This window comes from Corticium candelabrum, chromosome 21, assembly GCF_963422355.1.
Source record: "Corticium candelabrum chromosome 21, ooCorCand1.1, whole genome shotgun sequence".
In the NCBI taxonomy this organism is placed as follows: Eukaryota; Metazoa; Porifera; class Homoscleromorpha; order Homosclerophorida; family Plakinidae; genus Corticium; species Corticium candelabrum.
In genome coordinates, this window is record NC_085105.1 from 2,521,082 (window position 1) to 2,537,971 (window position 16,890).

At 42.8% G+C, this 16,890-nt stretch overlaps 4 protein-coding genes across 5 annotated transcripts; 3 read left to right on the forward strand and 1 right to left on the reverse strand.

Moving 5' to 3' along the window:
* Positions 1–907: 907 nt before the first annotated feature.
* On the forward strand, positions 908–4,519 carry LOC134196404 (uncharacterized). The gene is made up of 5 exons (XM_062665519.1): positions 908–1,061; positions 1,144–1,288; positions 1,369–1,457; positions 2,873–3,377; positions 3,894–4,519. The coding sequence occupies exons 1-5, from the start codon at positions 1,017–1,019 to the stop codon at positions 4,385–4,387; spliced, it is 1,278 nt and encodes a 425-aa protein (XP_062521503.1). The 5' UTR covers positions 908–1,016; the 3' UTR covers positions 4,388–4,519.
* Positions 4,520–5,327: 808 nt separating this feature from the next.
* LOC134196280 (uncharacterized) lies at positions 5,328–8,945 on the forward strand. 2 transcript variants are annotated; one of them, XM_062665374.1, is made up of 6 exons: positions 5,328–5,346; positions 5,410–5,501; positions 5,567–5,711; positions 5,786–5,871; positions 7,186–7,843; positions 8,302–8,945. In XM_062665374.1, exons 2-6 carry the CDS (start codon positions 5,457–5,459, stop codon positions 8,793–8,795), a joined length of 1,428 nt encoding a protein of 475 aa, XP_062521358.1. In that variant the 5' UTR covers positions 5,328–5,346; positions 5,410–5,456; the 3' UTR covers positions 8,796–8,945. The 2 variants fall into 2 exon arrangements, with proteins under 2 accessions (XP_062521358.1, XP_062521357.1); XM_062665373.1 differs by lacking the exon at positions 5,328–5,346 and having other exon boundaries at positions 5,364–5,501.
* A 92-nt stretch (positions 8,946–9,037) lies between these two features.
* On the forward strand, positions 9,038–13,651 carry LOC134196281 (uncharacterized). The gene is made up of 6 exons (XM_062665375.1): positions 9,038–9,804; positions 9,863–9,948; positions 10,030–10,156; positions 10,229–10,314; positions 11,834–12,479; positions 12,924–13,651. The coding sequence occupies exons 2-6, from the start codon at positions 9,904–9,906 to the stop codon at positions 13,412–13,414; spliced, it is 1,395 nt and encodes a 464-aa protein (XP_062521359.1). The 5' UTR covers positions 9,038–9,804; positions 9,863–9,903; the 3' UTR covers positions 13,415–13,651.
* A 1,150-nt stretch (positions 13,652–14,801) lies between these two features.
* On the reverse strand, positions 14,802–16,103 carry LOC134196836 (52 kDa repressor of the inhibitor of the protein kinase-like). The gene has a single exon (XM_062666056.1). The coding sequence runs from the start codon at positions 16,101–16,103 to the stop codon at positions 14,802–14,804; it is 1,302 nt and encodes a 433-aa protein (XP_062522040.1).
* Positions 16,104–16,890: the final 787 nt, after the last annotated feature.

Sequence of the window (16,890 nt, forward strand, 5' to 3'; positions counted from 1 at the left end):
TCTACACTCTAAGAGACGAATGGAGCTAGTCATGTTGTACCGTCGCTTTTAACTAGGAGGAAAGGATACTGGAAGTGCAGGGTTACTCAAGAATGCACGTCGATTTGAAGGTGAAGCCAGGAGTTTTGAATATTTTTACTCTGCAGACGTAGTAATTGATGATGAAATGAAATTATAAAGGAAAGAGTAAATAAAAATAAACTTTTTTTATAAAATTGGTCTGGGTAGGGAGTCAGGCCCTCTAGAGAAGTAAATACAATTTATAAGGTTCAATTATTCCTGGCAAGTGGAACAAAATGCACGTGCCAAAACACGTGGAGTGCGCGCGAGGAGGAGGACTGGATGCGAGTCTAGTCTACAGCTAGTAAAGTAGGACTGTTGCTTCTGTATAATAAAATGCATGTGCTGTAAAGATCACGTAACTACTCTACATTACACTTCCACGTTCTATATAAACTGAGGTACGGTGTGTGAACCTATTGTATTAGTTGGAAAGTTGTCGAGACAAAGCAAGTTGTGATGGGCGTGGTTAGCTAAAAACCTCCAAGCTTTCTGTCTAATTAGGTAATTGGTCTTTTAGAGATTCGCCCTTGATAACGGTAACACGTTGTAACGTGCGCGATCAAGCCATTGTCTAGTGTCGCGACACTTCGTCGTTTCCGCGTTGCTTTCCCCGAACTCAAGTGACCGATGAGTGAAGCGGACAACTGTGAACTAAAACAGCAAACACGCAATGCTCAACGCACTGCATCGCTCGTCAATACACAGTATAGTAAAGCGAGGTATGTCTGTATACAGCAGCGAAGACAACACGACGCGTATGTCAAGAGTATTCTAACATCACGTGACATCAATTTCGTTCACACATTGCAAGCGCCTGTAGAACTCTGAATTTGACGGTGACTCATTTCTATCAAAAAAGGAAAGCAAAAACAAAGAGATAAAAGACTAGTTCTCTAGATAGTTTTCATTTTTGTTCCAGCAAGCGGTGCAGGGTGGACATTCTGTAGTTGACAATGAAGACGCTTTGCTCTGCTGTCGTTCTTCTTTTCCTTCATCAGGTAGAAAACAAAGCTTTGTAGTGGCTCGCTCTTGCTATCATAGCCCTTGCTGTACTGACTGCGTGAAATGATGTTCATGCAGGTTTTCTGTACCTCGGCTAGCGTTATTGAGATGGACAACCCGTCTCATTGGATGAAGTTCTGTGCTAGAGTCGATAAAGTAACTTTCACAGACAATGAAGATTATCGAGCTGCTGTGTGTAACAACCTTTATGAGACCGTACAAGGTAAGAGAAATATTTTGTTAGAATCGATGCATTCGACGACAAGTAGCCGTCAGACGATTTCTATCTTTACAACTCTGTAGAGGGTCATGGTGAGTGCTGCTCGACATCTGACTACATTCCAATTAATCCAGCGAAGGGTTATAAATTCAGCGTCTACATCAAATCGACGGTAAGGCTACATGTTTGTCAAACTTTGGCATAAAATTATCATGCATAGATATAGATAGTATGACGTGTCCAGCGTCTACACCAGGGGCGCGTTCGACTGGGCTTTTCCAGCCTCTTCCAGAAGAGTCTGGAAGAGCACGCCCCTCTTCCAACTTCTTCCAGCGCAAAGCTGGTAGAGTTGAAAGAGGAACGTGCTCTTCCAACCAGCAGTAGAATCAGTAGAGTTGGCGCTTCCGACTACATAGAGCGGCAGAACTGTAGAGCCCAATCGAACGCGTCTAGGATCTCGTGTGGTTTACCTCCGTGCATGCACTAGCTCGAAAGCTGATTTGAGTTTCTAAAAATCTGAAAATTTATCTAGTTAAAAAGGTGCATCTGTCTCTAGTACGCATGAATGGATGTCTGTAACAAGAGCCCCTTTTGAGGTCCTGGAACAGCGACCTTAGTAGACAAAATGGTCTCGTTGCTGCTTTAGCGCCACCAATTTTGCATAACGAACTAATGAGTTGACGTCTAGCGTCCGATGGAAAACAAACGGGCCGTCTAATTCTAGTGGAAGCAACTCTATAGAGTCAGCGTCCACCAATTTAGTTCGCCCACTGTGGGGAAGCTAGGCAGTGGGACGTCCCTGAGAGCAATTACGCATATCATTAGAAATATCTTGTCAATCTACGATCACCTATTTGGTCTGACCAAGCGTGCATAGCTTGCCTCAGTATGTGCGGTTGTGCATATGCTCGTGAACTAACTCCACCCCTAGTCTACCAACATGCATTACGAAACGTTTGCCTGGTTGGAGCGACGCCATAATGCGAAATCCGGAAGCCACAGATTGCGTGAAGCTGCAGATTTGTGTGTGTGTGTGTGTGTGTGTGTGTGTGTGTGTGTGTGTGTGTGTGTGTGTGTGTGTGCCTGCATCTGTCTGCCTCGATCCATCCAATAACCGGCAGCTCATTGTTATTGCTGGTGTTAATTAGCGTGCCAGATGTCGACAATCCTCGGTGCCAGTCAATGTATCCAGGCTCCTTCTCACGCTCTGCAGTGCCAGTACGTGTTCAGTAGCAGTTCCACAACCTAGGCTAGCAGCCGAGGTTTAGCACTTTAGTGCTTCTTCATTATTTTCTGTGAGCCTGTTCGCGTTCTTGTGCATGTGCTGCAGTTGCGTCGTTATAAAAGGAGTTTGGGGAGGTCATATATAACCCTCCAATATTAATAGGTTTGGTCTCTAAACAATAGACAAGATCTCATGAATGTTACACCCCAGTTTTGGAAGTGCAAGGACATCACTACATGTAATGTGCTTCTGCAAAAGTAGCTGTTTGTCTTACTCAGTTTACCTCGATCTGTTTGTGTCTGTCCTAAGTTAAGTATGGATCCAGAGTATATCTATTACGAGCATGATGTGTTCATTGTCAGGGACTTGACATGACAAACTCATTTGGTTTCAACGTTTACAATGAGAAGAAAGAAGACATATCGACAAAAAATCAATATTTTAAACATAGTGACAACGATTCAAACTTGTGGACCAAATGGACGGGCTACATACTTCCTCCCCACGTACCTGACTCGAACAATGACGGCAAACCGGATTCTCAGTTTAACGAGACAAACGGAGACGATTGGAAGTGGCCACGTGATGCTAGATATGTTGCTCTACGAATTGGATCGTGTGGTAGTGGTCCTGCGTCAACTTCCGATGCTGTTCCTGTTACTAGTGATGTTTCTTCCATCACTCCAACTCCTGATCCTGATCCTTCCAGACAAACTCCTTATGACGAGACGTGGTACTTGTTTCTCAGCTATCAAGAATTCGAGACTCCCTTACGTCCTGGACATGTTGGTGTCTGGACCTTTGACATATTAGACTACCGTGAATGGGATACAAAACCAAACTACACTGGGAAAGGATATGTGAACGGTAAGCTAGGCAACCGTAAGCTAGTTATATAGAAAAATAGTTTGCAAGTTTAGTTTGTTCAATTTATGTTGGTAATGCATCTGTCTATTTTGTCCATCTTTCTGTCCGCACTTGTCTGTCTGTTTGTCATACATATACGTACTTTCCATCATCAACCCCTAACACATTGCTGTTATATCACAAAGTTTATAGTTCCACAATTATCTACCTGCCTGCCCCTCCTGCCATTACCATTAAGAAACCTTATTACAATGCTAATACATTGTGTGTCTGTTTGTTTGTCTGTCCTTCATTCTGTCAGTTTGTCTGTCGTTTGTCTGACCGTCTGCCTGTTTGTTTATTCGTTAAAATGGTGGCTAAACAAAAACTTTATGTATTCGCTATTTGCACGACCACGTAGCACTGCTGCAAATTCATGAAGTATTCTCATTAAAATACACTACAGTACACATCTAGATGGACAGTGCAATTAGAGATTGTTGTTAATTAAACTGTGTTTGTTTACTGTGTTACTAGCACATGATATACATACTCCTATAGCCAAGATGGTTGAGGGGAAAGAGAGAAAATGCTATTATCCGTGGGGCATTACACATCTTTTTGAGATTGATTCAAACAAAACGTATGAGTTCAGTGTTTGGATCTTGAGCATACAAACTGATCTTCACAACTTTCTTGGTTTTCGAGCGTATGACGAAGACAAAAACCTTCTGAGCTTCCCATTACCTGATAGTGACTATCTGCAGTATTATTCCAACATCACAACCAAACCGTATTTCAAAAGAACCAACAATGATACAAAAGAGTGGACAAGATGGAATGGATATGTACTTCCAGACGGAACTGATGACATTCCTTCCCACTTCCGTAATGGACGAACCTGGGTGTGGCCACAAGGTGCCAAATATGCGCAGTTGAGGTTTGGCACTTGCTATGGCAAAGGGAACGACCAAGGAATCACCTATTTCGCTCTTCCTCGAGTGGTGCAGACTGATTTGCAGCCAAACTAGAAATAGTTTGACCTAGCTAGGTCAGACGAACTAGTTGCTGGAGCGTTATCTAGCGCTTGTCAGACTTTCGTTTTGGTTGCACTACTGATAACTGTTGTAGTGATCACAGAACGTAGCAAATTTTGTCACACACATTGCGAGCCAGATACAGCTAGGTACAACGTGCACGTACACGTACCACGTGTCATCTTCCTGACGTCATTGGTCAAGCCTCATTTCGGAACTCGAGTGATGAGTGATTGTCGCGAATCTGACTAATGCTTCAAGTCTTGACTACTGCTGACAGTGATTCTTGGCAGTTCTTATTACCAAGAAAATTGCATGTTGAGACTACGCAATAGTCGATCACGTGTTTTAGCGCGCGTTAGTCCGGACGTTTTTTATGTCTTTTTCAGCGGTCCCGATATTCAATATTTAATTATCGACGCATTGTACACTCGTGCCCAGTCCTTCAAGCTTCTTCGTGCCTAGGCTAACAACACTTGTGAACCACATGGCGCTATGCACACGTGACAGCTAGCGCACGTAGTGTAGAAAGTTCATCAAACCTCACAGGGGGCACTAGTCTCTAGACGCATTGCAGGTCGATACAGTTTAGCTTAGGATTTACGCAGATCTAACTTGCACGAGCCACTGCATGTCTATTGCCGCCGACACTTCGTCATTAGCCACACCTTTTCTCACTACTTCATCGAACTCAAGTGATTGATGAGTGCACACGAATTGCACAACTGTGAACAACAGAACGCGACAAACGTGTGGCACAGCAAATCCTATACCAAACACGCGGATACCCCACAGCACTGCAGTGCTATAAGCAAAACATGTTCGTATCGCAGCAGCAGAAAGCAAACACGACGCACACGTCATTAGTATCGAACGTCACGTGACATAAGTTTCGTTTACGTGTTACAAGCGCCTGTAGAACCCCAAATTTGGCGGTGTTATATATTTGCTAGGTTAGCAATACAAAGACATATACAGACGAGTTCTAGAAAAGCATTTTTCATTTTTTCCTCCAGCCGCGGAGTGCAGGTGATCCGACATTCTTAGTTGTTCGAGTCTGACAATGAAGACGCTTTGCTCTGCTGTCGCTCTTCTTTTCCTTCATCAAGTATAGAACAAAGCTTTGTAATGGCTCACTTTTACTATCTTGACTAGAACGTATGTTGTGCCCAGGTTTTCTCCACCTCAGCTATTGTTCTGCAAATGTACAACGCTAGCGAATCTTGGATGGATTTCCGTGCTCAACTCGAGAAAGTAGAATTCAGAGACGGACAACAGGATTACGCTGCTGTGTGTAACGACAATCCTGGAGCACAAAGTAAGAGGATATGCTAGAATGCAGTCGACAAGTAGTCGTCAGACGTGTTTTTTCTATATATCTTGAAATTCTAGTGAATGGTGGGTGTTGCTCGACGTCTGACTACATTCCGATTAATCCAACGAAGCGCTACGAATTCAGCATATACATCAAGTCGACGGTAAGGAAACGTGTTTGGTAGATCGAAACGTCACGTACGTTTCAAGAAGCTAATTATCATGGCATGGTCAGCAATAGAGGACACGTGGCTTGCGTCCACTGCATGCATAGCTCGAAAACTACTTGAGCTCTAGGTAATTAAAAGTCTGCATTACTGGTGTATGATCTCTATACCTACAAATTCTGCTCTCTGTGTCTGCCTTCATGTCTCTTGTCTGTCTTTGTACCTACAGATCTCACGCAATCAGTGACACACTCCAAAACTGCTAGACCAATCGCCACAAAACCTTGACTATCGCGTTCTATGCACACCCCGATTTAGTTTCTTGCAAATAGTCGCTTTTGAGGGGCCAGGTTTACAAACCAACCGTAATAGCAGGGATGCTCTTGCTACTCTAGCGTCACAAATTTTGCATGGCGATTCAATGAGGGCCGTCGATCTAGATCTGTGCATGATTCTGGTAGAAACGTCTGAGGTTAGTCTAGTTGTGACATCCGAGAACAACAGATTGCGTGAAGTTGCAAACTAGAAGACTAGCTAACTAAATTAGCTGACAAGTGATGCGTCACATCTGATATCTAGATAGCTATTAATAGTCGCCTTATCTAGAAGATCTGTAGTTGAATAGTTGATTTCTAGGCAATTACGTCAAAGGCATAGAAAACGGTACGTTACCGCGCGACCATGGCCACTTTTTAGGTGACCTCGCGTACCCACACTCTTCCGGTCTGTCTCCATGGTACACTGCGCAATATCACTAAACTGCGAGATAATGGCTGAAGCTGTGTCGTTTGTTGGAGACAAGCCTCACCATGCAGTCGAATCTTTCAAGTTTCGTCAGCGTGAATACGGAAAGAACACTAGATTGTCGTCAAGTGGTCACAGAGACTACGCTTAGTGGTACAGCACGTTACATGACCACGTCTACTAGCGCGCGTTAAGCCGCATCGCTTTCGATTTACTTTCTACGCCTGTATGTTATACATGTAACTAAAAAGGCTAGGCGTGCATGTTCAGTTCGTGTATGTGTACGTGTTTTTTGTTAGCTTGTTGTCGATTTCGTGCATGTACTCAGTGAGACTTTTAGTAACAAGTAGGTAGAGGTTGACCCTATGCACAGACAAGGTCTCGTAAATGCTAGACCCCAACAGCTGGTCTCCTCATTTTTGAAAGTCCAGCGAAGCCACTGATGAGCTTATGCAGGTTTTACTTTGCTAGTTAATTAGATCTGTTTGTCTCTCTCAGTCTATCTCTGCATGAATTCATAGAGTCTAGGTATCTATTGCCAGCATTTATAAGTGTGTCTATTTTCAGTCATTTGACACGGTAAACTCATTTGGATTCTACGTTTACAATGAGACAAAAGGAAGAATATTAAATCCTAACTTGAATGATCCATACTTCAAAAACAGTGGCAATGATACAAATGAATGGACCAAATGGACGGGCTACATTCTTCCTTCTTACATGTCTGTCTCGGACAGTGACAGCCAACCGGATTCTCAGTTTTACGAGACAATTAGAAAAGATTGGAAGTGGCCACGCCATGCTAGATATGTTGCTTTACGATTTGGATCGTGTGGTAGTCACTCAGAAACGGGCATCGTTCGTAGAGATGCGATAGCTACGCCAACATTCGATCCTCTTGATGGCTCTATGACTACAGGGTACGAAGAACATACACCACCTGCCTCTCCTAGCGGTGTTGAAATCGCTCTTCAAAAGGATGCAACTTCTGATCCTGGTCAATCTCCTACTACAACTGAAAGTAGCACTGCACCTCCCACACCACAACCTCCTACAACACCACCTTCTACAACTTCACCAGACAAGACGTGGTATATAGAGTTTGAATGCATCGAAAGTGAGACTCCACTGCAACCTGGACATGTTGGTGTTTGGACCTTTAACATATCTGACTTCCATGAATGGGATGCAAAACCAAACTACACTGGAAACGGATATGTAAACGGTAAGTAAACTGAGTCTATTTTAGTAATTTTGTCTCCATAAAATAGTTGACACATTTTGTTTGTTGTACGTATGGTAATTGTTAGTGTATCTTACAGCTATTCGTCTGCCTGCTTGCCTGCCGGTTTTCTGTCTGTTTGTTTGTTTGTTTGCTTGTTTGTTTGTTTGTTTGTTTGTCTCTCTGTTAATACATATAATATCATTGCAAAACTTTATTTACAATTCTAGAACACTTGTGTGTCTGTTTGTCTGTTTATCTGTTTGTCAGTTTGTCTGTCGTCCGTCTGTTTGTCTGTCTGTTTGTATCTTTGTTAGAATATAGTGGCTAGACAAAGACTCTAGATACTTGCTTTGTGACTAAATCGAATTGAAACTTGAACACTGCTGCAAATTGAATCAAGTTTTTTTCCTTCAATACACTACACGTACTTGAAGTGTGTTTGTTTACTGTGTTGATAGAACATGATATACATACTCCTATAGCCAAGATTGTTGAGGGAAAAGGGAGAAAATGTTATTATCCGTGGGGCATTACTCATCGTTTTGAAATTGATTCAAACAAAGCGTATGAGTTCAGTGTTTGGATCTTGAGCACACAAACTGATCTTCACAACTTTCTTGGTTTTCGAGCTTATGACGAAAACGAAAAGCTTCTGACCTTCCCATTAGATAAAAAAGGTGACGATCTGCAGTATTATTCCAACCACACAAGCAAACCATATTTCAAGAGAAGCAACAATGACACAACAGAGTGGACAAGATGGAATGGATTTGTACTTCCAGACGGAGCTGATGACATTCCTCGTTACTTCAGTAAAGGACGAACGTGGGTGTGGCCACGACGTGCCAAATATGCGCAGTTGAGGTTTGGCACTTGCTATGGCGACGGAAACGACCAAGGCATCACCTATTTCGCTCTTCCTCGAATGGTGCAGACTGACTTCCAGCCATAGATGAAGTCTCTAGACTAAGTCATGTACTTGAGCTTGAATTTGCGAACATGAATGCATGGCAAATACGTGAACGTGCTTGTCGACTATTACACAACTTTGTGTATGGTTTTTGCATAAGCAAATGCTCAAACTTGTGTGTTTTCAAGTCTAGACATGTGTCGCAGGCCCGACGGAAACAAATCTTCAGTCTAACGTACACGAAGAGGCGTGATCAATTAACGTGAGAGTAATTAATTAATTATATAATTATATTTTAAGTTATTTGCAGTAGTGTCTTGCAAACTCAGGCTTTGGCTTAGCACAGTGTAATACATAGTTACTAAGCTTATTAACTCAATTAACTTAAATTATTTATTTACTGATCAGCCAGCAACTGCATGATTGCTGGAAACATCCGGTCTAGTGAGATATAAATTTATAATTTTTATACGTGGAAGCCGTAAATCTAACTCATTCCGTGCAACGATTTTAAACATGAAATGCATAGCTAAGTTGACAAAAATTACCAAGTTGAGATTGCGATATAGTCGATCACGTTGAGTTTGCACGTTTTTAGCGCTCGTTAGGCGAGCTCTCTTTGTTCTTTGGCGGCCCCGATATTCAAGCATTGCAGATCGATCGTACGTATAGTAGACCCATTATAATATTGTCGCCGACACTTCGTCATTAGCCAAGCCTTTTCCGTGTTACTTTCTCAAACTCAAGTGTGTTTGATGAGTGAAGCGTGCACTCATGAACACGGCACGCGACAAACGTGTGTGGTACAACAAATCCTACCAAGCATACGAATATATCTCAAAGTACTGCAAATCTGGGACGCTTGTAAGAAAGCGAGGTATGTCTGTACACTAGCCTAGGCAGCAGGCAAACACGACACCTAGAGTAGCGGGTGCTTAACTGACGTCACGTGACATCCTCTTTCATCCACGAGGTGCAGGCGCCTGTAGAACCCTAGAAGTCTTGACGGCGTCTTGTTCGGAGGGAACAAATCTTTTGCAGAAACGAGGAGGTAAAAACAAGCTCTCGAAAAGTATTTGTCATTTTGTGTAACAACGGTGTGTGTCTAGAGTCTACCGGACGTTCTGCAGTTGTTCGAGTTAATTTGACAATGAATACGCTTTGCTCTGCTATTGTTGTTCTTTCCTTACATCAGGTTAGAACAGACCTTTCTAGTGGCTAACATTTGATAGCCTTCACTGTACGTACACTGACTGCATGAAATGTTGTTGTTCAGCTCTTCTTCACCTCGGCTAATGCAATGCACAAAGCCAACAAGTCCGGTTCTGCACTTGAAGAAGTCAAGTTCACAGACGGGCAAGAATATGAAGCTGCTGTGTGTACCAACAGTCATGAGGCACAAAGTAAGAGAGAGGTTTTAGGATGCGGTCGACGACTAGTATACCGTCAGACGGTGTTTTGTCTTGAAATTCTAGGAAATGGTGGGTGTTGCTCGATTACTGGCTACCATCAAATTAATCCAACGAAGGGTTATGAATTCAGCATCTACATCAAATCGACGGTAAGGAAACGTGCTAAGAGTTGGCAGACAAGTTACATACAAGTGTAGTGTAGCAGGGGTGTCCACCTGTCGCCATGTCGTCAAATTTGGCGACAAGCATGCACAAACAAGTGGCTATTAAAAAATTTGGCGACAAAGTTACTGCTCCGTAATTATCTTGAAATTGGAAAGCGTGCATTTAGGATTGGACATTGGGTGTGTTCGCTATTCTATTTTCACCATTCCGGAATACGCGGTTGAAGCCATTTCTACTTATTCTGTCTGATTCTGATTCGAACACAACAAAGCTGTACTCTTCTATTCCCGAATGGAGGCGGAGAGTCTAAAACATTCGGTCAATTTTTGGCGCCAATGGCCAGTCTGTCGCCAATATTAGTTCATCATTTGACAGAAAAGTTGTAGCTGGACACGTACCCCTGCGTATGTTTCTAAGAAGATACCACACTGACCTAACCAGAGTGAGAGTCTACATGCATAGAACACGTGACTGACTTGAAAACTGATTGCTGATAGTCAAAATGAATAAAAGACTGGTCTGTCTGTCCGTCTGTCTGTCTGTCTGTCTGTCTGTCTGTTGGTTTGTTGTCTGTCTGTTTGTCTGCTGGTGTGTGAGTAACACGTGCACGTCAATCACCCCCAAACTGCTAGGCCAATCCTCACAAACCATGCATGAAGACCGCGTCTCACACCCCAATGCAAATCCACATTTCGTCTAACGATGATACACTTCTATAAAGGGGGCCCTTTCCGGGTCCAGTAACTGACGTGCTAAAGCGAGAATACTTACTGCTGCTCCGGCTCCAAAAACTTTGACTAGGTGAACAATGACGGCTGACGTCCGATGGAAAACAAATGGGCCGACTAATTTTGGTGCATGGTGGAGATCGTTTTTAGGCGGAAACAACAAGTTCGTGTTTAGAATTGTTCTTCTATGCACCCAAGTAATGAAGATGCATCCTCCTACTCTGAGTGGCAGCAAACTGGTCCACTACTTTTCCACGTCCAGGCAGCTAGTCAACACAAACATCATAGCTAATCCAGTTAATTAATCTCTTGTTCGTCATCCTTGATCTCATTGCAGACTCTAGGAGACGCAGGGCACTGATGGATTGTTCACACGTGCAGTAGTCACAAGCCTATTGTGGTAGCTATATACAACAAAAGGACGTCAAGACAAGCTTACAAAAGTATATTTACACTACTGCAATGCACTATTCGGTTAAATTTCTAGTCAAGAAAGGTTCATCTGAGAAACGGGGGTGCAACGCTGCTGGTGCCACACACTCTTTGATTCCCTTTGTGTCTGGTACAAATGTTAGACCCCAGCAGCTGGCCTCGCTAATTTTTTAGGTCTACCAACGTCACTGCATGATGAGCTTCTTCAAGATGTACTTTGTCCAACATCTCTTTGTCTCAGTGCTCTCACTCTGTTTACCTCTGTTTGTGTCTGGCTTTCAGTGTGGAGTCAGAGTAGATATCTATATGTAGTAAGAACATTCAGGAACTTGTTTCTTTTCAGGCATCTGACACGGTAAACTCATTTGGTTTCTACGTTTACAATAAGAACAAAGAAAGAATATTGAATCCTAACTTGAGTGATCCCTATTTCAAGAAAAGCAGTAACGATTCAAACGCGTGGACCAAATGGACGGGCTACATTCTTCCTCTCTACATGTCTGACTCGAACAATGACAGCCAACCGGATTCTCAGTTTGATGAGACAATCGGAGTAGATTGGAAGTGGCCACCTTATGCTAAATATGTTGCCTTACGATTTGGATCGTGTGGTAGTGGCAGTCAAAAATCAGAAACAGTCATCATTCGTAGGAGCTCTCATGTGCCTTCGCCAACATCCGATCATATACTTCTTGGCTCCATAGCTCCTCCTATTAGTAATACGCCATCTGGCAATACTGGTGTTCCTCCTGTCAGTAATACGCCATTTGGTGACACTGATGTTTCTCCTGCATCTCCTACTACAATTGAAATTAGCACTACACCTCCTGCACCATCTCCTGTAGACAAGACGTGGTACCTGTTTCCGGACATTCAAGAATTCAAGACTCCACTGCGTCCTGGACATGTTGGTGTCTGGACCTTCAACATATCTGACTTCCATGAATGGGATGCAAAACCAAACTACACTGGGAAAGGATATGTAAACGGTAAGGCAACTAGGTTTATATTAGTGCCTGCCTGCCTGCCTGCCTGCCTGCCTGCCTGCCTGCCTGCCTGCCTGCCTGCCTGTCTGCAAGTGTCTGTCTGTTTGTATGTTTGTCTTTTTGTTAATACATATGTTACCATAGCAAAAGCGTTATTACAGTAACAATACTACACACAGTACAGACTTGTGTGTCTGTTTGTCCATTTGTTTTGTCTGTCTGTCAGTATGTCTGCCGTCCGTCTGACTGTCTGCATGTCCATCTGCCAGTTTGTATCTTTGCTAGAATAGTGGCTAAACAAAACAAAAACTTTCATGTGCTTAATCTTTGTGACTACTCTATTTCACACTACTGCAAATTGAATCAAGTCTTTTCTTGAATACACTAATCGTTTGTGGAATGCAATTGGGGATTGTTGTTAGAGCGTGTTTGTTACTATGTTGATAGTACATGATACACATACTCCCATAGCCAAGATGGTTGAGGGAAAAGAGAGAAAATGTTATTATCCGTGGGGCATTACACATCTTTTTGAGATTGATTCAAGCAAATCATATGAGTTCAGTATTTGGATCTTGAGCACCCAAACTGAACTTTACAACTTTCTTGGTTTTCGAGCGTATGACGAAGACAAAAATCTTCTGATCTTCCCATTACTTCCAAGTGACTTTCAGCAGTATTATTCCAACATCACAACCAAACCGTATTTCAAGAGAAGCAACAATGATACAACAGAGTGGACAAGATGGAATGGATTTGTACTTCCAGACGAAGCTAACGACATTCCTTCCCACTTCCGTAATGGACGAAACTGGAAGTGGCCTCGAGGTGCCAAATATGCGCAGTTGAGGTTTGGCACTTGCTATGGCAAAGGAAACGACCAAGGAATCACCTATTTCGCTCTTCCTCGAGTAGTGCAGACTGATTTTCAGCCATAAGTGAAACAATTCGACTTATAAGTCATGCACCTGTATCTTTCCAGTCCAAGTAGCAGTAATTAAGGACTGGTTGTTGTGACATTGGTAGCACTTGTCGTTGTGTTGAGACTTTCGTTTTAGTTTCTGTTGTGACATTGGTAGCACTTGTTGTGTTGAGAGACTTTCATTTTGATTTCACGGCTTTAGTTGTAGCGTGCACGGGACGTAGTGTGAAGTTGTCAAATATCTAAAACCGTGTTTCCGTGTGAGTCTCCTGTCCTTAATTAATTAATTAAGAGAAGCGCTTGCATTTGCGTCCGCGTCTGTCGTAATGCTCAACTATTTTTCCGTCAAATGATTAGGAGGTCGGTCGTTTACTACACTGCAACAGCCATCAACTGCATACTAAAGTATCTACGAGACCGTCCTCATACCTCTATGTAGATACAGTTACCGTATGTGGTGGCATTGTATTTTGAGACTGAGCCACAGAAACAGAGGCGTGGACAGCACTCAGCCCTGTCGATCCGGCCATTGTACTTTCGTCAGACGCTGAATGACATCAACTTCTGGTCTAGAGATGAGCTAATTAAATAACTAATTTATATGGTGAATTATTTCTAACATTTTAGTCGTACTAATACTTAACACCATTCATAATTGCTTATTTTATTATTTACGTACTGCACCACCCAATCATCAAGTGAACTAAATTACACTTTTAGCGCGAGTTAAACATCTACTAACGCACGTTAAGTCGGACCAATCATTGTACCGTATAATTCTGATGAATTATTGGCGGAGAATTTATTTTGACTGATTGGCGGATTTTTCAGCGACCGCCAATATATAAAATCCGCCATCAATTTGGCCTCTGGGATATGTTGACGTCATCAGGCACGTAGGATGGTCGGTAATTGTGCCTCTAGGCATTGGAGACCATGCAGTAAGCTAGGGAAATGTGAACACAGCAAACACATCAAGACCACCTCGTGATAATTAAGGTAAGATATGTATCAGCTCGCAAACAACGATGTCCAACCACCAAAATTCCTAGCCTCGCCCCAGACGCAGTATGGATTGCAGCCCCGGATGCTCTGCCGCAGAATTGCAGCACCGGGGCTGCAATCCACACTGCGTTTGGGGCGAGGCTACAAAATTCCATCTATGTACTAGTCTCGCGTAGCCAGACCATCTCCGCCCTCATTTCCCGTCAGAAGTACAGTACAACTACATGGTCTGGCTACCAGAGCAGGGCTGATGCAGGGGTGGTGGACAGGGTGGCTAGTCACCCTCCCTTTTCCTCAGATTTTTTGAACGGAAAGAAACCTTGAAGTATTCTGTTTAACTTTAATGGTACACAAATACAATACAATGTTCAAGGTTGTGTTCAAGATCAAGTTTACTCTTACAACGCATTGCTATCATCGTACAATACAGAAGGACTGCACATCCTTCTTCGGTGTTGACTCCTAAAAGTACTGCATATCTTCTCTATGTTAAGTAGAATGTCAAATCCATGAAGCGCCAGAACACCTAAGTTGCCAAGTCTATCGCAAGACATAGTGGTACGAAGCCAGGTATGCACTTGCCTGAGGCAAGAAAATGACCTCTCTGCTTCAGCACTACCAACTGGAAGAACAGCTAGAATGCAGAGCAGTTCTCGAACATTTGGAAAGAATAGCGGATCAGCATCCTCGCTCAAAAGTTGTGTTATGGATTTGGTCTCCGTAATCCCATGACAGTGCTGCCTCCAACTGATACGTTCACTCTCAAAGTTATCCTCTGCTGGCATCAGATGTCCCCATTTAGATGTCAAAATTCCTACCGTTTCTTCTAAACTTTCATTCTTGGTAATGACTTCTGGTACTAAAACACAGAGTTCAAAGTGTGCTCTTTTATCGCTTGCAAATCTAGACTCAAGTTCAGAAAGGATGGAGTCCAAAAACGGAATTGTCAGTGTTACTCTCCAGTAATCACAAGACAACAACACAGTAGGATTTGCTCTTGTTTGCCTTCCCTTTATGATGCGTGGCATTGCTTCATTGCTTCCAATATCAGCGGCTAGCTTCTTGGCTTTAGCGTATATTCGGTTATGCTCTACATCCACATCGTTTCGAATCCTTTTGTAAAATTGTACAACTTCGTCAACTTTCTTGAAGCCAAAGTACAACTCCTGCAACCTTGCTTGCAGACACTCTGCAATTGGACGTATGGGTTCAAGAAGCTGCTTCACAAGCATGAAAACTACAATGTGCTCAAATCCAACAAATGTGTACCTCAAGCCATTTGCAGCAGTTCGTGTTTCTGAATCCCATTTCCAGTTGCTTCCATCAGAATAAAGTTTGTCACAATTGCTTGGGTAACATATCTCATCCCAGGTTTCAATAAGATAGGTGTAAAGTTCCAGAATTGTGTCAAAAGTTGTATGCCTCTCAACCCATCTCGTCTTGCACAAACCATTGATTTTTGTCTTCTTGGTAGCTGGGCACTGACAGCTAATAACGTGTTCCAGAAATCTCTGTCGTTTGGGAGAGTTATGGAAAAATAGGTATGCTTGCTGGCAACTGTCAAACATGTTCCTAATTGCCGTTATTTGTGACGACTTGCATATTACTAGATTCAGACTGTGCAAGCAGCAGCCTTGATAATCTGCATCAGGTGCCACACGTTTGATATGCACTTGTACACCAACACTGGATGAGCTCATTGAACTGGTTGTATCATACGCTTGTCCTCGACAATTCCTGATGTCAATCTTATGCTTTTCAAGAACACATAGGATACCTTGTGCAATAGATTCCCAGTTATCCTTTGAAGAAAGGCGAAATCCAGCAAGACTTCATGTTTCTTTGGCTTCAGCTCAGAGTTACCTTTTTGAACTTCTAAGAACCGTAAACAAACTGACAATATCTCTTGCCCATGAGATGTAACCTCGTCTGCCACAACTGATAAGTGTGCACATTCCCTCAAGCATTCTCTGTAGAAATCTCGAATCTGGTCAGCAGCAATCTCTAATATTTCGTTCTGAATGTTTTTACTGATGTACTTTCCATTTGCAGGTCCAGTCCTGAGATGCTGATCCAAGCAAGAATTGGTGCCAGCAAGCAGCCTTGCCAATGCAATAAAATTTCCCTTGTTTCGTGTTGTAGGACTGTCAAAGTTGATTTTATCTTGCTTATGACCTTGCAAGGCGATCCTCTGCTTTCCACACATAATAACAGCTTCAACGATGGTAAGCAGAACTTCTAAGTTGAATTTGTAGTTTCTGGCATTAATACCTGTCATTCTGTTGTCAATTAGTTGTGGTCGGATATTGACTACAGACATATCCAATTCTGTTGTCTGTAGTCAATATCCCGGATATGGGCTACAGTCGCTGGTGGACTTGAGTTAGACTGTCTTCACTCAATTCGCTAGTAGCTATCTAGTACAATTTTGTCACACTCCAATATGTCTCACTTACGACCACTAGCTAGCCACCCCCTTCTAAAAAA